General features: G+C 52.2%; 1 protein-coding gene across 2 annotated transcripts in view; it reads right to left on the reverse strand.

Annotated features, from left to right (window-relative positions):
• Positions 1–11,672: 11,672 nt before the first annotated feature.
• Positions 11,673–20,018, reverse strand: part of LMF1 (lipase maturation factor 1) — a 204,362-nt gene continuing 196,016 nt past the window's right edge. For both annotated transcript variants that reach the window (XM_054843489.1, XM_054843488.1), the window contains one exon: positions 11,673–12,012. In XM_054843489.1, the coding sequence (XP_054699464.1) occupies positions 11,838–12,012 (175 nt within the window). In that variant the 3' untranslated portion in view covers positions 11,673–11,837. The remainder of the gene's footprint in view (positions 12,013–20,018) is intronic.

The raw sequence follows: 20,018 nt of genomic DNA on the forward strand, positions 1-20,018 counted from the left end.
GGATCATCTCAGAGACTGAAGTCATATAAGTTCAGTCACTTTTGAATTTGTTTAGCGTTTTTTGCAAAACTTTCTTAGCCTGTATAAAAGGTACCTCATTCCAGGAGATAAGAACAATCCCACCTAGCCTTATAGCTCGGCCTTTTGTTTCCAAAGTATATTTATCTGTCTTAGTATTTCAGCACTTGCATGGTTAATAATTATTAATAATTAATGATAAATTACTACTAATAATTATTGTTATTTTATATACAAGGGATTTGCCTCTTTCAACGCTTTATCGGGAGTAAAACTGGATCTGTAACCTGGAGCATGGAGATCCCACTTTCCCACTTAGACCCCACTTTCCATCGCTTCAGGGCAGCAGCTGGCTCTTTAGTTTGGCGCAGGAGACAAAGATTAATTAAATGTACCAGCCCTGGGGCAGCACCGGGGGTTGCTCATGCCGGGTAGGTACTGGCGGGGTTAACACACCCAATGCAAGAGCCGTCTTGCTTTACATCAGCTGCCAGAGCTCACCCCGCAGATACAATTCCGATCCCTCCTATTTATTGCTGCTTTCTTACAAGCATAAAACCTTACGCCGTGGTCCTCAGCTGAAATAATCCCGAGAGGACCAAACCCTGCGAAGGCAGAGCTGCTCCGGGAGGATGGAGTTTGCACTGCGCCGAGGGCCGGCTGGGCCGGAGGAGGATGCGGCTGTGCCGACACCGACCGCTCCTCCAGCCGTGCCGGGACCACGCGCCAGTGCAGCAGACAGCTGCGGCAGAGGTATCTTTTTACCCTGGACCTTGTTAATGAACAAAAGCTTAGGAGAATGTGGGCGGCTGGGCTAGACGGAGAATAAACAGGGGATTAGCAGCGCGCAGCCCCTGAGCGAGGATCGGGCTCTTTTTTCCCTTGCACTTGAAACCCAGCTCCTTGCCGCGGCAGCGGCCGGTCCTGCACCAGCCGGGAGTGTTTCTACCCCACCCGACGCTGCAGCCGTCCATCGTTAGCCAGGCAAAATTAGCTTTTGCAAGAGCTTTTACGCTGGCCAGTCAGATAGACCTTGGGCTTCTATTTTTTGTCCTGTTTTTTTTGTGCACGTGGAAAACCAGAGGCCAGGCGATGCCTTAGCCGTGGCACAGCTCTGCCCCAGCCTGCCTGCGCTGAGCGGGGAGCAAACACCTCCCTGCCAAGCTGGGATAAACTCTCCAACGTTCCTCAAACAAACCCACACAAGGCAATCTGCCTGCAGCCGTGGCATGGCCTGGTGGTATATGACCTGTGAAAAGGGAAAAAAAACCCAACCAAAACAGGGAAAAACAAATTCCCCATCTCACCCACCCGTTCACGTACACGGGGAGCTGCAAGGCGAGGGCACAGAGCAATAAACAGCTCGTTCCCGACCCGGCCAGCTTGGGCTGAGAGGCGCTGCCAGCCCGGCAGTGATGTACGTTGTGCGTGTGCTTTATATGCACGCCATAAAAATAATGCTTTGTGAAGGATATATAAGCATCCAGGCCAGGCAGGGCCAGGCAGGGCCAGGCAGCTGGGAGCTTGGCTGGAAGAAGCGCAGGCAGCGGGACCCGGCCAGGCAAATTGGCACGGCGTGCTCCAGCAAAGGGGACGCTGGTGGCTGCTGTCCCCATGGCATGATGTCCTTGTGCCGCCTCCAAAGTAACCCCAGGCCCAGAGCGCCTGCAGGATGGCTCAGTTTTTGCTTTTTTTTGCTTGTAAATCTCTCCCTTTTAAGCAGGAAAGGGAGCGTGCAGGCAGAGCAGCCCTTCCTGGGGAGCTGCTCCATCTCAAAATGGATGTTTGCTCTGGACAGGAGCAGTGAGCAGCCAATGCTCTTGTAGGGTGGAAATGGCTTAAAAATCCACTCGAAAGCATCGTGCTTCCCTTTCAGAAATAGGTCCAAACAGAAATTACTTGAAACAATGCAATCCATGCTTTTTTCCCTTTGCAAAACCAAACGTTTCATCTCAATACGAGGGAGGAAAAAAAAGTGACAATTCATTTGAACTTTCCTCCCTGGAAAATGACCTGGCGAATGCCTCGTTGCTGCAGAAACATACAGGCAAAACCAGAGTGACCTGTCCTGGTGCTCATCCCCCAGCTCGCCCGCAGGGTTTCCAGAGCTGCCGCATCCCGGAGCGGCCCACGAGCAGTGGGGATGCCGGGTGGGATGCTCCGGTCGCTCCTTCTCAAGGAGCCATCCTCCAGCGGGTACTCCCTATTTTTGGCCCAAAATGAAGTAAGGCTTTGACTAGACTAACACTAAATAAATGTTCGCATGAATTAGCAGAGCGTGCCATTGCGCAGCCCCATTACCTACCGTGAGCAGCCAGCCAAGGCCAGGGCCAGTGCTGCAGATGTCTGTTGCTGGAAAATGGAAGGCTATATAGTAAATATTGGAAAAAACCCTCCAATATATACATCCCTGACTGCTTCTTCAGCTGATCAGATTTTACTTGGTTAATCAAAGTTTGTGTGATAAGCAGCAGAGCCCTGGGGCTCCAACATACCCAGGTGCCGATACTTGGTCCTACCCCTCTCGCCTCCCCTGAGAGCATCTCTCCTTACCCCAAACACGTGCACCGGTGTGGGTAAGGGTCCTCTGGGCTGAGGCTGCACCAAATAACTGACCGAGCTCCCCGGCCAATTTTGCAGGGACAAAATGATGTTCCTCAAAGTAAGCATCAAAAAACACCCATTCTGCCCTAAAGTGCAACATGCCTCCGCATTAGTCAGCCAAACACTAGGATTTCCTCCTCTATAAAGCTGGAAAAGTATCCAGTCCAGGTTGCTCCGTGCTCTATAACGAGCAATTATTCCTTTCTAAAGTAAAATGAAATAAGAACCATTCCCATAATCACCTACTGGATTTTATCAGCATGTTTGGGTTACGCTTTTGCCCCTTTGGCTAATGCCTAATTGATTCTTTAATCTCTACAACTTTTTTATTGACTGATACAAGAGCTATTTAGCCCATCAGCGGCAGGAAAGCAGCCTGCAAACCCTCCGAGACCCACGACATGGTGCCAGGATGACCTCATCTGAAGCCGATGCTTTATTTGATAATCTATCACTTATTTATTATTCTAACTAACCGCTTGCAGGTGGCGTGATTTTAGTATAATTGTCCCAGCCACAGGCACGCACAGGGAAAAGCTCAGCAATGTGCAATCTTATCCGGAGCTGCTACCGCAGAGGAAGCAGGCTCGCAGCCTGTGCCAGGGGAAACGGGGGAAAACCTGGCATTTTGGTGACGTGAAGGGCATGGCAAAATCCCCCTGACTCTGGAAAATTGAAGGCAGGGGCTTGTCCTGACCGCCAGCTCGTGGGCGGAGGAACAAGGCAGAGCAGGATGGAAAACCGTGATGCCATCGGGGGGACCCACGTGGTGCCCGACATCATGGCTGGAGCACAGCTTGCACAGGGATGATTCGGTGCCACGGCTCAGCTCCCACCTCCCCACCTGTCTGCGTGCAAAACCTGAGCAAAGTGAGGATTTTAGGCAGTGACAACGTACCAGGACGTGGGTGTCCCTGCGAAGCATTGCACTGGGCTGGCACGGTCCTGGTCCCTCAATGGGTCAGCGCTGGGATCGCCTGCCAGAGCAGCACGGATGGCACATGGACTCCAGAAGATTCAGGCCGGCACATCCAATGTAAAATCCTGCATAAATAAAGAACACAGGTTTGGGATTTATTTCTGGACTTCTCTGTATAGGTTTTTTCCTGCTACAGCCCTGGGGCAGGTTCTCAGCCCTTCACCATCCCACCTGCAGCAGCAGCACAAGGCGAGGTGGTCGCCCCAGAGAGCTGCCTTCAGCTCAGCCCCGGGAAGCCTGAAGCCACACCGTGCCACAAAGCCACCAGTCCTGCCCAAAGGACAGCCCAACAAGGACAGCCCCGCCACCGCCAAGCTGGTCCTGGGGGGTGCTGCTCCCACTGCCCCCCAGCCAGGCTACGCTGCTCCCCGAACTGGAAACCGAGAGGCGGCAGCAGATAGAAACCAGCCCATGAATTGACAGCGTGACTCTGAGCCATCCAGTAACGAGCTTTTAAGATCAATTAGTCCTGCATTAGTCTCTGAGACTTCTGAGCTAGAAATCCCGCCAGGATTCAAGCCACTTAACGCATTTTCCTGGTGAGGAAAGGGTTTGAGGATGAGCAGGCGGGTACCAGGAAGCATCGCTGGGAGCAGAGGAGATGCCCTTCTGCATTATCTGCCCCCTCGTCCTCTGCCCAAGCTCCTCCAACCAAGGCAACGGCTGCAGCAAAAGAGAAAAATGGTATTTTGAGTGGCAAGACCCTGTTGCGGCTTCAGTTTTAACCCCAGCTGGGGAAAAAAAAAAAAAGCAGGGGGTTAGGAGAATAATTTTTTCATTAAAATAAAAATCGATCCATAATGAAAACAGACTTCTAATGGGAAAAGTTTAGTGCAAATGGAAGCTTTTAAAGATTCTTTTGACTGACAATAACCTGAAGACCCTCCAGGAACTCCAGCCCAGAATAATCAGATTAAATGAAAACTAATATACGATCCTGAAATTCATCCCATGCTGCTCTAAACTTATAGCAGCTGGGTAATTTAGCCTACAGGTTTCTGCCTCATGCCCAGCAGTTCACACTGAATTGTTTAGCCAAACTTAATCTACTGGGAAGGAAAAAAGCTCTTTCCTTTAATATGTGTTAAAGTAAAGCCAGCTTCTAAAAGCAGCTGGGAGCAGGGAAGGTATACAAATACGCGTATTTTCTACGGGAATTCCCAGACTGAAGGTTGGCTACTTTAAAACAAACAACTACAATTTATAAATGATCCAGGAATAAGGAAATCTCTGGGTTGGTGCACTGGAGCTGCTAGTACGGCTAATACCAGCACTGCCTCGTGAGCCCTGCACGAGGACCTCGCACGGCACAAGCTCATGTTGTCCAGCAGCTCCTCAGCACTGATCCCACTGCAGGGGCTGCGTTCCCAAAACATGAATCAAATCCACGTTTTCAGCCAGAGAAAGGTTTGAAAATGCGACTTGGGTGTATCTCAAAAAATGAAATGGAAGGAATGGCTTTTTCCCCCAAATCTTAGAGTTTTTTTTCAAAAGGAAGGCTGTCACTTCGAGGGGGGCTGGCGAGGGGCAGAGGTCCTCCCAGGGCCCAGTGACCAGCGTGATGATGATGGAGTTGGGAACCTCTCTGTGTTCCTGCAGCAGAAATAAACCCCGACGGGTAAACAGAACTTCCAAATATAAATCCATCATTAAACATTTTCCAGCTGAATCTTAAATTCCTGTGGGAGAGGAAACACGTTGCACATTATCACACAGCACAGGTTTCCATCTTACCATCAGAAGACGGCTCCCCTGGAGGGCTTGGAGACAGGTAGATGATCTATAAAACCTTGAAAGTCCTTGGAACTTTATATTCAATGAAGTTTGAGCCAAAACCTCACATGGCGGGCAGGGTAATAAAGTAACCAAAGAACCCAGCCCCTCTGGGGACCCCAGGACGGTCTGACCCAGCCTCCCATACCACCCACGACATGGGCATCGCCCCTTCCAGCTTGCTCCCAAAACCACACTGCTGGGTCTTCCCAAATTACGCAAGCATGGAGCGATTTAGCCGCTCCCTGTGTATGAGACATTGAGCTAAAATCCATCTGCCCATATATATTCACTTTGTGTTCCCCAGCAGCAACAACAGGAATAGACATTTCTATGCAGTATTAAAAAACCAGCCCGGGAAAGCTTCTTTTTTTTGGGGAAGAGCAGCCCAGATGAGCTCGGCCAAGGCTGCAGGATCCGACCCCGCCGCAGCTGGTGGCCAGCGTGGGGAAATACAAACCCAGCTGTGCTTGCTAGGGGGTCTCGGGCTTTCAAAATGCTGTAATCTTGGCAAAAAGGAAAAAAGTCAGTCCAGTCGTGCAGCCCGGACCTCCTGCCAGCTGGAATCACTGGGTCGGTACCTGCTGTGGTGGTCACCCCCAGGACTCACCTTGGGGAGCCCCGGCTTTGGGTGTGCGGCAGAGCGGGTGCCCCCAGGGACCCAGCAGCAGGTCGGAAGGTTGCAGAAGTGAAAAAAACCAACTGCGATGACATCAGGGGGGGAAAAAAAAAAATCCAAGCAAGAAAACTTCTAGAGCAATACAAAACAAAGCTGAAGGGGACAACCTGCCCCGAGGGACCATCCCTGGAACTCTCAGTAACTCCTGGGCGTGTTGGGACGTGGGGTTTGGATGTGCAGAAAATTGAACCCCTTCTGTTTGGTCATCCATGAAGGGAAACTCAGCTGCCAGCAGGGCAGGACCCAGGGTGCAAGGGGCAGCGCCAGCAGGTCCAGCGTGGTCCCCCATCCAGCATGTCCCCACCATGTGCAGGGACAGGAGCTCGACCTTCAGCGCAGGTTAAACAGGAGCACCCTCGACCCTGTGACTCCTCTCCCCAGGAGGATACGTGGGAGCCCCTCCAGCCTTTCCTCCCCCCACCCAGCGTGGCAACAGGGACCCTCCTAAACCCACATCACCCACGGAGGGAGCTCTGGGGACACAAGTCACACGCGCCGACCCTTCCGAAGGAGGGAGCACAGGGCACCTTTCCAAGCTGGAGGGCTCAAGGCTCTGTGCAGCAGGCCATCGCCGAGCGGTGCGCTTGGGTTTCAGCAGGGAGGAAGGCGGCGTGCCCTGAGCCCTGGCCGTCCCTGGCAAACGTGCAGAATGCATTTGGAGGGGCCACATGATGCCACCGTCCTCCATGAAAACACCGCAGCATCCTATGCTGGGGCTCCCTGTGGCCCCGCTCCCCCCGGCATCACCTATTCCCCGTGGGGACCCTGCCCAGGAGCGGGGGACGAAAGGTGTCAGTTAATTTGTGTGCAAACTGGGGCCTCTCCCAGCTATTTCCTCCCCACCCATGATTTTGTGGGCGATGCGCTCGAGGTGCCGCGGAGCACCCAGCGCCACAGCAGAGCCACTGACTGCCACGCGCACGGACAGAGGAGCGCGGCTTTTGGAAGATGCATTTGTAATACCTCAAGGGTCAATAACTTCAGTCTAGGAAAATAAAATAAAAAACAAAGCTGCTTATTTTTGATCCAACAACATCCCCCGAGATGCTGCGGCCGTGGCGGGAGCCTGAGCTGCCCAGGGCGGACGTGAGGCGAGCAGCCCGGCCGCGTCCTTCCCTTCTCGGCACTAGCAGCTCTGGGACCTGGTTGGACCTCACAGAGGAACAGCAGGAGAGAGCGGGATTAGGTCGGGCTCTGGATCAGGGGATGAGCTGGGAAAACACAGCTAAGATAAGAGAGCGGTCACGGAGCGGGGTTCAGCTGATGGTTGCTTTGACTGATGGACCCCAACCCTGCGCCTGAGAGCCGGTGGAGTTTATGTTGGGACCCTAACCCTCCCTGCCGGGTGCTTGGTGGGTGTCCCCCTCCTGTCTTCAAAGACAGCTGAGGAAGAGGAGCTTGGCAGGAGCAGACCTCAGACAGAGTTATCTTTCAAAGGGATTTATAGCACGCTGACTTGGGAACGGCACAAAGTTTTACTTCCAGTGCAGAGCTCAGGGTAAAAAAAAAAAAAAAAAAAAAAAAAATCTCTCCAAGAAAACTTCTAGTCAACAGATAACACAATGTGGTTCCGATTTCCTCAGCCCCTCTAAATAATTGTTTCTTTTCTTTTTAAAAATTTTATCCCAGGGAAACGTTTCTAATTTAATCCCCTGCATGCACCTTCCTCACTGCCTTTGAATGTGTATTATCTTCCAGCCAGTGCTCCAGAGTGGAGCAAGAATTTTTGATTTTAAAAAAAAAAAAAAAAGAGAAAAGAAAAAAAAAAGCTTAACAAGCACAATGCGCAGCAAACAGGAATGGAAATGCCGGTCTGGGTTCCATTAGCCCTGACCCAGAGGTTGGAAACCAAAAGAAATTAAACTGGGGAGGGGGGGGGCCAGCACCGTTTGCTGGCAGTAACCAGCCCGCGAGGGATGCCCGGGGGACGTCCGTCACCCATCACCTGTCACACATGCAGGGGGGCACCCTCACCCCCCGGCCGTTACCGAAGCTGCGGGTTCCCCGGCACCCACGGAGATGGATGGGGCTGCCCACCCGCGCCAGCTTGTTTGCATTAGAGCCGAAGGACGGGTGGGGATGGGGAGCAGACAGCGCGGCTGGGGGGCAGAGTCACTTTTAACAGCGACTTAAAATTCCCCGGCTTTGCCTGGAGGATCCCGAGGCAGGGACCCCTGGCAGAGGGATGGGTGCAGCCACAGAGATGGGATCCTAAACGGCTTTTGGCTGCGGCAAGCCCCTGCCCGGGAGCGGGGTCGGCCCCGAGGAGGCAGGGATGGCACCGGTGGCAGGGGACAGTGGGGCACAGGCTCTGCGGTGGGGTAAGCTCAGCACGACCGTGGCTGTCCTGAGTGCTGGGAGAGTAAAAAGTGCCTTTTCATGGAAGGTTCCGTAATACCGTCAAGCACACGGACCACGTAAGCTGCTCTCGGCCAACTCACCTGCCGAAAAAATCCTGCCCAAGGTCCCATGGGGTGAGACGGGGCCATGGGACGGGGTCCAGCCTTGCTTGGTGCATCCAACTCCAGGGTTCAATTTCAGCCACAGAAGAAGAAAATAATAAATAGAATGCTTTAAATAACGTCTGGCAATGAGGTAAGGGAAGGCAGCGCCTGAGCTCACATAGATGGAGATACTCGCCGTGGAGCCACACCGTTATCTCCCACGGCCATCGAGATGTGAACCCCCATCCGTGAACTACACTGGATCTCGACGGACACAACCTGGCCTCCATCATCCCCAGCCCCTCGGCGGGCCGGCCAAGCCAGGAAGGACGATAATGGGAGCGAGATGTGGGATCACGGCGTTTGCCCTCATCTCTCCGCACGGTAATCAGAACAAAATGTTCTTCCATTGTTCATAGAAGAACATTGGTTTCCAACTATGGCAAATATTTAGGAAAACACAATTGAGTCATAAATGTTATTTACAATTTGGAGCGCCCTATACGTTGCTCCAAGCCTCGCAATTAAACTATTCGTCTTGGTTCGAAAAAGACCGGGTAACATATAGGACTTTCCCAGTCCCCAGCCAAGAGCGTTAACATCTTGCAGAAGCACGACGGCTCCAAGCGATGGGCTCTACACCTCTGCCGCCGTCACGGCTTTCCCGGGTGCCACCTCCAGCCATCGGTCCCTACCAGCTGGCTCATCCCTGGCAGAGCTGGGCACCTCCCGGGACCCCACAGAGCCTGCACCGCCGGTCCTGCAGGACCTCGGACCCTCCCAGCTGCTGGACATGAGGCCACGGTGAGGGTCCTCCCGCTCCCTCCAGCCATCCTGAGCCGGACCTACTGGGGACAGAGCAGCTGGGCAGGAAAAGCAACCACAAACCAAGAGGGAGCCCCGTGCAAACGCACCCTCAAACGCACTGGAGAAGGGAAGGGAGAGCCGTGCTTTCACAGCCCGGGCTCACTGGGATCATCAGATGCTCGGACACGACACCAGGCACTCCCTCAAACACAAGTGCTTGCTGCGGCACCCAGGACTCACCTTATTTATTGCCCATCCCCTTGGCCCCATGGGAGTTGGTGTGTCCCTGGTGAGCCACATCAGGGCAGGCACCGGGGGCCAGGGCTGGGCTGCTCTCCTGGGGACGCTGCAGGTTTCCCTTTTAAACACTTTTAGAAAAAATGAAAAGTGTGTGAACCTCCCTCTGGTTATGCAAGAGGTCTTTGCTTTAATCCCTTTCCAGACATACACTGTCAGCGGTGCCCATTTGGTACATGCAGTCAAAAAAGGGTACGAAATGTGTGAAATGGTATTTCGGTTCCCCCATCCACAGCCCGCGCTGCCCTGTGCCGGTGCCAGTTACCTGCTGCTTTCCTTTTCCCGTCTGGACCCACTTCTCTTTCAAAGCCACGTTCGCCTGCTTTTGGCACATCTCGCGTGGGAGGGGATGGGCTCAGCAGGACGAGCCCTGGGGACGGGGGCAGAGATGCGGCCACCACCTCTGCCTCCCACGGTGCCCGCTGGTCCCCGCCAGGTTGGTGGCCCCCGGGGAGGACGGCTCTGCCCCGAGCTGCTTCAGAGCCCGGCACACAGCAATGCTTTTCCCCTTGCACGTGGCTTGGGCTGAATTTGCTCTGGAAGGGCGAAAGCCTTACTGGTAAGCTTTCCAGCCACTGGAATTCCTCCCGGGGGCGGGGGGCAAAGTGAATGTCACTGCCAAAAGCCCAGCAAACCCCTTCCTGTGCTTCTCCCTGCCCGCTCCTGCTTGGGTCTGTGCAGCCGGCGGTGCTGGACCGTGCCTGCGGGATGCTCGGCTCCTCCTGAACACCGGCCGGTCAGACACCTCCGGCACCAAACTCCGCCAGCTCCCCAAACAGGCGGATTTCAGCCTCAGGACCGCCGACAAAAAGCACCAGTTATAAAAATCCCAGGTTAAGCAAACAGGAAGGCGCAGCCCCGCGCGTCTGCGCTCCCAGGCCAGGGCCCGTTAAAACAAGACCTGTTTAAATGTGGTGGGGCTGGTGGCAGACTTGTTGACTCCGGCCGCCTTTCCAACCCGGCTGCTGCCGCCCAGGCGACCCACGAGCATCGGCAGCGATGGGACATGGGATGGGGCAGCTGCACAGGGCTGCGCTTGTCTTCGGGGCTGAGTCACGGAGCCCACACGGCAGCTCCAGCAAGGAGCTATTTTGGGTTTCTCAGTAAACCTGCGGCTTTCTGTAGGCAAGCCTGATACAACGGGGTTTTATGCGTTACACAGGTTGCTTTGATCTTTTTTTTTTTTTTTTTCCCCCTGCAAGAAGAAACGTGTGCAGCAGAATGTGCTAACAAGCAATCGATTATTATAAACTACCCCAGCCGGTTGCTGGCTGTTTCAGATGTTGGCCATGTACTTACTTTCACTTCCCTCCCATCACTGTGATTTGTGCTCACCAAGTAAAACCCACGTGGTGGGACAATTTGGGGTGATTTTAAACACAGACTGAGATGAGGGGAGACTCCAAAGCAAACAGGAGGGACAGGGGAAATTCGGGGTGAGGTCCCAGGGTGTTTTCCCCAGCCTGGGGGCACAGCCCAACCCCAGCTTGCTGTGCTGCCCTGGGGACAAACTGTGGGACAGCCGGACCATGCCCGGCGGGCAGGACACGTAGCTCAGCCTGGTCATTAACCTGCGGTGAGAAGGTGGTGACTGGGCCCTTCCCAGGGTGACAGCGAGGGCAGCGTGGGGACAGCTATGTTGGGAATAAAGCAGCTTTGATGGCTCAGTGCTGGCAGTGCACGAGGGGATGGGATGGGATGGGATGGGATGGGATGGGATGGGATGGGATGGAGGAGCAGTGCCCTGTGCCGGGCCAGCATCACCTCCACAGGACCTGGCTGCTCTGCCCGATGCCGGACTCCAGGGAACCTGTGAACCGTGGGGGGCACTGGCTGAGGCAGGAGCCTGCCCCGAAATCTCCTTGTGCACCTCTGCAGCCATCGCATAATGCAACAAGTTTGGGAAAGCAACACCAACACCTACCCAAAACTAATTGCAGTATTTGTTCACCTTTCTCCCAAATTATAGAGCTGACGATTTCCAAATGGAGCAGCCTGGCAAAAGGAATCAATCATCAGGCACGGCTGTGGCGAGAAGGATGAACGGAAAGAAACAGATGAGAAAAAACAGACAACAACAGCAGGTGGACAGGTTGGCCAGGAACCTTTTGTAAAGTACGTGTAAACAAGGATATGGATTAAAATTACAGACAGAGGCAAGAAATGTAGTTTGTAAGGGAGCTGACTGCTCCCCCTCTATCCCAGCCAGTCCCTCGACCTTGCTTGTCCTCCTCCATCAGTGCCGCACGGGGTACGGCCAGTTCCTGTCTTCATAAAACTTCTTCAGGCCCTGGAGGTTGATGGGGGGGAAGTAAGGGCCGATCCTCTTCCGAATCCACCACCTCCCCTCGCTGGCGTGCTTTCCCCCCGGTTGGCTGAATTTGTACTTGAAGTGTTCCCCTCTGATCCACCTGCAGGGAAACAAAGCACAGCCTGCTCAGGGGGGCTGGCACCACTGCCAGGCGGAGGTGGAAAGGTGTCAGACCCTGTTTAATGTCCCCTGGGAGTGGAGTTTTGGAGCTTTTCCATAGCTGGATAGAGAAATTAGCTCGAGGGCGCTCAGCCTGGCTGGCTCTCTCATCCCAGAGCTCCATCCATCCCTGGGGTAGCCGGAGGCAGCGATGCAGCCATCCCTGCTGGAGCGAGGCACCGGGGAGCTCCCAGGCTCCTCTTGATGCAATTTAGGAATGCTGCACAAGGCAGGGGGGCTTTAACATCCCCGCCCTGTGTGCTCACCACCACCACCGCGTGCTCCACACACCTCTCTACAACCAAGTTTGAAAGAATTATAATAAAAGTAGGAATTTTTTTTTTTCTTTTCTGAGAGCAACCATCGACTGTTTCTGCCTGGGATATTTTTAGGTACAGAGCCCAACTCCCGCTCCAGCTTCCCCAGCATCCCTCTGCCCCAGCCAGCGGCTGCTCCTTCTGCTCCACAGCTTATTAGCGGGGCTACGAGCGCATCTGTTTTCTGGCCGCCCTGGGAGTTGACAGAAAAGGAGATTTTAAAACAGTGCAGAAAGAAGCATTCATCAGTGTCGCGAAACACATTCGGAGGCTAACCATGCCGCTCGGTTCGGGAGGTTTGGTCCCGCTTGATGTAGGGCATGCTGACAAGAGAAGGAGTAACACCCCAGTCCTCCAGCGTTGTGGTCCCTGTTTGCAGAGTGCATCGCCGCATTTGCTGGATAAGTTCATAAAATAACCCACAATATAAAAATGTCAAAGTCATGTCAATGCTCATTTAAACCTGCTTTGCTTCACTACTAAAATACAAACCTTGCTACTGAGCAGGGCACTGTGCTCCCGCAGCTGCTCGCTCCTGGGGCTGCACCTTGGGCAGCCATAAAGTTCCTTCCTACTGCTAAAATAATTAGGGACAACTCCTATATATTTGTCATTAGCGCTCACCTTCATAACACCAGCACTCCGACGGGAAGCAGGGGAGATTGCAGACGACGGATAAAACTGCACCCAATTAAAAGGTCTCCTGCAATCACATCTCGACATCTCAATTTAAATCTTGCCAGGTACCCAGATGAGCAATACAGAAATGATTCTCCTAAGAAAACACATTAACGCGGAGCTGTTCATCATGCCCATCGCTTGCTGCTGACTTGCAGCAACCAGCAGTATCATCTGGTTTTTGATTGTCTCCTGGCGGGAACAAAAACATGACAAATATCTCCATGTTTCCCCCTCCGCTGAAGACGAAAGAGGGATCCAAGGAAGCCCAGAGTAATGAAGCTGCACAGGGTACCAGCCCTCAAATATGGGAAGGTAAATGGGAGAAGGAGGGGGCAATGGCACAGCCCTGGCTGGGGACTCGGGGTGCACAAACCTGCATCGCATCACCATAAATGCTGCCCTGCAGCTGCTGGCTTCATTATAGTCAGGGCCATTTCTACACCCTCTCTCCCCCCCGCCTTTCTGAGGCTGGTAAAAGTCAAACGGGGGCTGAAGTGTTACTCCCACAGTGTTTACTTCAGAGGAGCACAAAATTTCCTGTTAATAATTAAAGCATTGCTGAACAGCAATGGTCCCGCAGGTCCAGGTAGCCTGCAGGCTCCTGCCCGAGATGGTCAGAGATTTCCAAGCTGTGCTGCTCGATTGCTTTCTTGAATTCAAAAACCATATCTGCATCCCAAAAAAGCTTTGGTGGCTGATTTTATGTCAGTCCCTGTCCTGCTCGAAGCTTCTCTCTGCCTGCCACACCAGGACTTTTGGGTTTTTTCTTCAGTAAGTGACTGCAGAGCATCTGCCAAGCTGGACCCATCTCTATATACACCCACAATATGGGTATAACGGGGTGCCCCACGCGGAAGGAGCTATCTGCAAACCCCATCTGGCAAAGTTCCCATTTTGTAGACGGGGATGCAGAACGTAGAGAGCAGTTGACTAACCTGAGCTCCCGGGGCAGACCTAGGAGACCTCAGGAGCTGCCAGGTCTCTGTTCAGACACAGAAGCACCTTCTCCCCAGCCTCAAGGACTGTCCTATAACCCCTCTGGAATGAAAATTTCCTTGTCCCTTTTGAATGGGCTTGCCTGCCCAGATTAAGTAATATCTATCATCTGATTTGGTATGATTTTTCCCATATGTTCTCTGTCTATTAAAATGTTTGCTATCAAAGGGATCGGCATGTAAAACTAGAACCGTGTGAGCATTAAAGCGACCACATGCAATTGAAGGTGCATTTTTGTGGCATAAAGTTTCCCTTTCTATCTGACTATGTTTCAGGCTCTTCTGTTCAGAGGCCAAATCAATCTGAAGAGTCCCCCTGAGCCCCTCGACCTCTAAATTCAGCCACCCTCTTGTCCCAGCCACGGTCACTCTGCTTCCCCCCAGCCCGCTCCACCTGAGCCGTGAGCTGGAGCGATGGGATGCACAGTCCACGTCAGGATGACAAGAACCGTGGAGGAGGAACCTGCACAGTTTGTAAACTGCACGGAGCTGAGCTCTTCCAGGAGCTGAACCACTCACCCAGTGATGAGCTATGAAGCTCCGGCACACCACAGCCCATGGCTCTTCACTGTCCTGCAGCACCAGGGTTTCTCTGGGATTCAAGACTTGAAGGTTTCTGTTCTGGTCAGTGGAGGTACCAAAGAGCCTTTACAAGGCTGCAACAGCCAACATGTGCTGCAGGACAGAGAAACTGCAGTGGAAATACCTCCGAGCATCAAAATATAATGGCAGCATCCAGACCCCACGCTATCCATCCTCTCCATCCTTCCCAGGGTTAGGGGCTGTGGGAGAAACATGGAAAACCTGGAACCCGTGGGAATCTTTCCTTGCCAGGCTCACGGATGTAAAAGCTGCAGTTTAATACTCACTGGAGCCCCTCATTTCAGGGCTCATAGAGTTTACAAGCTACCCCAGTATTTATAATCTACCTGGGTGCCTCAGTCCTGAAGTTACAGGATTTGCAAACTCCTCCAGTGCTGCCTCGCTGGACCTGCTCCCTCCTCTCACGATTCAGGGAGGGAACACACTCCTGCGCTAACACAGCCAAAGCATTAACACCCCAGAGTCCATCGTTTCAGGGCTCACAGAGTTTACAAGCATCACTTGGAGCCCTGGACAGCTTGTAACTCAGGCGACACGTGCGCTTGCATTGGTTGCGTGCAGCCCAAGAAACTGCTACAGGCTACAGATCACCTTATCAGCAATTGCTTGTGTTTTGTGCAGCTCTGGGGCTCAGGCAAAGACCTTCTGGCTGGTGGAAGGGATCCACAGGTCTCTGAGCCCTCTCTGGTGCAGGAGAGTGCTGGCATGCGTGAACGTTGCTTGCTGCTCTGGAGAAATGGGAACATCTTCAAGAAGGTCATGAAGAAGCTATCTGACTTCATGTACCTTGAAGGAGTCTAATGCCACAGGTGGTCACTCATACTCGGAGAAGGATGAGCAAGACTCATGTTTCAGCGGAGACAGACAGAAAGGTCAGGAAGGACAATCCCGGCTGCGAGCAGCTTCTCAGGGTTTACTGAACAAACGCAAGCCGGCAGCTCCTCCCGTCTCCCTGGGAAGCACCAGGCACCGCGGCCAGGCAGGGAAACAGCTCAGGAGAAGCATCAGGTCGAACCAGCTGAGGCCAGAACACGTCCCCTACCAGACACACGAGGGCAAAATAGTCACTTGAGAGGCAAGAAACAAGATACAGTCAGATAAAGCGAGTCAGACATTTCTCCTCCAGGAGATGGAAACCCCTCTCTGCTGTAACAGCGGCAGCGATGGAGGACAAGGGACAGAAGGGCCCCTTTGGCAGGTTCTCCCAAGCCCAACGGCAGTGCCTGGGAGGAGAAGCGAAACAGCCGTGCGGCAGAGCGACGGCGCTGATCCCCGTGCGGATGGCTGGAAGAAGGAGGACCACCGAGCCGCCCAGAAGGACCCACCGCCCCGCACGGGATGCCGGGACCCGCCTGCCGCTACCCTTCTGGGCAAGCACCGGCTCTCCATCACCACCCACATCAGGCAAAGCTACATCCTCGGGGAGGGCAGAAAGGCTAAAAATAATAAGTATTATTTTTTATATCAATATATTCATCCCGCCAGATGCCCGGTAGCAGCTGCGCTGTAGCACTTTTAAGATTTGATCATATATCAGCCTATTATGACATCTTCCAACTGTACGTGTTAAAAATTAGCAGCAATATTGGAGTTGTTGGGATGGAGGGCTAAATCTCCCAGACAGCTGTAATTAGTTCCAGAGGGTGCAGCTGTCTCCCTGCAACAGCTGAGGGGTTCGAGGGAAAAAAGCAGAGCCGGTGGTTTCTGGTAGAATTAATGGCCTGACAGGGTAAGACGGGGTGGGAGAGGGAAGAAAGAAACCAAAACACGGGGCGTCTTTTCGATTTGGGTTTTTTGTTTTGTTTTGCTTTTTTTTTTTTTTTATCTTGAGGTTCCCCACTCCATTGTAAATCAGGGAGCAAGTGGCAGTGGAAAGTACAGATTCCTTACAGTAACAGAGCCTCCATCATCGGCTTTCTTGCTTATTCTAGCCCCGTTAGCAGGCAGGATCATAAATTCATCTTGGCCCAAGTTTGCAGAATAAGGGCAGTTTTATGGGTTGTTTTTCAACACCAGTGACTTCTCTTTCTCCAAGACTCCTGCAAGGTCTGGCCCTGCAGAGCTGGAGCATCCTCAAAACTCTCTTGGGAGATGGAAAAGTGGGTTTATTCCCCCATGGACAGGTTAGAAAGGGAGGCTCAGACGCTGCATCTACACTGAAGGCAGAGCAAACCATGGGGGAAGGAAACGTGGCTCTCCTTGGGGCTCACAGCACTCCTGGGATTCCTTCTGGCATGGACAGACCCAGCGTTTTAGTGGGTTTTAGTTTAGTGTTTCGCAGGTGCGATGGGGATGCGGCCGATGCTCCCGATGGAGCCAAGGCAGGAGCTGCCCCTGCCAAGGCAGACAGCTCCCACGGCCACGGGACACGCGGCGCAGTCCGGCCACGGTGAAGCTGCCCCATGGCCGCATCTGCCACCGCTATGAGAGGTGGCTGGAAACCAGATTTCCCACCCTGGGGGAAATGCTGACGTTTCGAGATGAGCTCTGCCCTCCCTGACAACGCTGAAAGACTGAGGTTGTTTTCACCACAAGAAAATCCATTCATCTTTCATTCGGGACAGTGGAATCATTTCATTCTGATAATATCAGACGCCATAATGTTGACAATAAATTAAAGATTTTCTTTTAAATTATAGTACGTAGGGAAAGAAGAAACGAACTGCAATAAAACATTTCATCAGGGCAAAACCCAGTGAGAAAGCCAAAAGAGTGCATTTATACTTTTTCACCTCCGAGGACCCTGTCACTTCCCAGGACAGCTTTCATTGCTAGCAAAGCTGCTTTTTGGTGGGAAAAACATACAAAATATTTTACTTCTTTGTGCAGAAGACACCAGGGCTCGTGGGGGGAGGCTTTGGGGACTCTCAGGTTTACATCGCTCCCTTACGCTGTCACCTTGTGTGGACCACGCGGGTACTTAGAGGACACTTGTCCCAGAAGGGAAATGCCTCAGGGTGAGAGGAGTCACTTGAGATTCAGCAAAACCAAGTTCAAACCCTGAAGGACTCGCATCCCCACGGAGCATCCCATGCCCGTGAACACCGCTCCTGCCTCCTCTGAAGCCTTCTGGGGAGAGACCTTGCAGAACAGAAATGCCATTTCCACCTACATCCCAACGATGCCCATATTTTCCAACAACCCTGCCTGCTCTCAGCACCGCTCTCAATAGCTACAGAATTACCTTCACCCCTTTTGGGAGCAGCCCCCAAAGTGGCTTCTACACCGTGCAAATACGACAAAGCCCTTCCCATGGCTTGAGCTGTACATCTCCGCAGGTCCCACGGGAAAGCACCTACACCTTCTGCCAGGGTCCACGGTGACTTACACGGCCTGAAAATCCAGTCCCACACGCCCCCAGGTATAAAGCCCGGTAGCTGGGACATAAATGAGAAATAAATGGGCAACCAAATAAAAAAAAGAATACCAAATGCTATATTCTTCTTGCCTTCCTGCAGCCAGGTAGCATCAAATGGGAAGCACTGCCTCCATAAGTAACACCACTGCTACAAATCAGGTCTTCAGCTACATGTTGGGGCTTTTTCAACAAAGTGCTACTGTAATTGGAATAAAAGTCCTTAAGTGAACATGATTTAATATCAGAGACACCGAACACTTCAGTCAAAAATAAACCTGATTTTTTTTCCTCCTTCTGTAGGCAAAATCTGATTTTTGTTTTCCTTCATTGTTGCAGTCTGTTTCCATGACGGTGTGTTAAACACTTATTAATTTCTCAGCCAAAGCCCTACCGTTCAGATTTATGATGGCTGGTGTTTTATGAACTATCCGCTGCACAATAATATTTTGTAAATCCACATTCCACAAACATCACTGTGCTTGAAGTAAAGCTTCACACTCAGCTAGGCTGGGCGCTCAACAATACCCTCATTTTTAATCAGTCACCTGTTTCTCATTTTAAGTTTATCACACTTGAAAAAATACTATAATTTCTAGAGTTGTAAAGAAACCTACAAACTTTGGTCTCAGAAATTTCATTTCGAAGGCATTAACTCATTTTGAAAGTCCCTTGGCTATTTAAGGTGTAGAGTTTCCATTAACAGAATAAACTCCGTGGAGTATGGAGCGTAATGTTCTTATGGAAAACAGTCCCTTCCCCTAATTATTTAGTCTAGCAGGGAATGAAAATAATTAAGTCTCAAAATTCCCTTCAGAGTGGAGGGGGGGGAAATATGGTAGGAAAATTAGCTTTTTTTCCACCCAGCTACTGAAGGGAGCCGAGCTGCGCTGGGCACAATCCTGAGCTGGAAGGTGGGAGCAAGGTTTGCAGCAGCCGCAGGCGGGCTCCGGCTCATGGGTGAGGAGGGTGCAGGGATGCCCTTCGGAAACCAGCACAGTTACAGCCACCCTGAATTATCTTTTCTTTCCAGATGTTACCACTAAGGCTTAAATTTAAGGCTTTTGTTCACAACTCAAATGAAATCATAAGAAAAAGGCAATCTCTGTAAGCAGCTGTCGGTGCTGAGGATGCCCGCACCCAGCACTCAGTTAAAGACTGCCAAGGGGTCTTCATGAAAACACTCGCTATCCTGCTACCTGCCCAGATCGCAGGGTGCAGATCAAGCGCTCGGGTTCTGGCCGTGGTTCTCCCGTGGGGATGTGCCCGGGGCTGTGCCGTGGGTGCAAAGGGCTCGCCAGCCCCGCCGGGAGCTTCAATGTGCAACAAGGGGACGTTTAAAATTAAACAAAGAAATGGTGTTTTTGAAATTTAAAGGAAAAAAAAAAAACCCAAACCCCAAAAACCTGAGCCGGCAAGCCCTTCTGCGCAGAACTAACGCTGGGCGAAAGGCAGCTGACGGAGCCGCTGTGCCCATGCCGGCCGCAAGCGCCACGAGTGCAAACCCGGCAGAACTGGAATGGGGCACAAAAACCGAAAAAAAAAAAAAAAGCAGACAGTCACTTCAGTTTCCTTATGCAGGTGAAGTGCTGACAGCAAACAAGCAATAACCGAAGAAACGCAAATAGCAACAGGAATCGGTGACTGAGGTGAGAGCCCAGGGCAGCATCCGAGCACCCCGCCGTGCCCCCAGCCCTCGCCTTTGCACCTGGGTAAAAATCCGGATGGTGTCAATGTCCCAGGTGTTTGGATTTGGCTCGCCAAAACCCGAAACGTGACCCACAACCCAGGACGCAGAGTGAAACAGGGTGCTGGATTTTGGTCTGAGCCAAAACGAGCATTTGTAAATTGTTATTTTTATTTTACGCCACCCAAAAATACACTAGACCCATGAAAAACTTTTAAAGCAAAGCTAATGCCAGAGCAAAGGCAGCTGACACATAAAACCAGCGCTGGATCCTGATCTTTTCCTACTATAAACTAGCTGCTAAAGAGT

Source organism: Grus americana, chromosome 15 (assembly GCF_028858705.1).
Source record: "Grus americana isolate bGruAme1 chromosome 15, bGruAme1.mat, whole genome shotgun sequence".
Classification (NCBI taxonomy): domain Eukaryota; kingdom Metazoa; phylum Chordata; class Aves; order Gruiformes; family Gruidae; genus Grus; species Grus americana.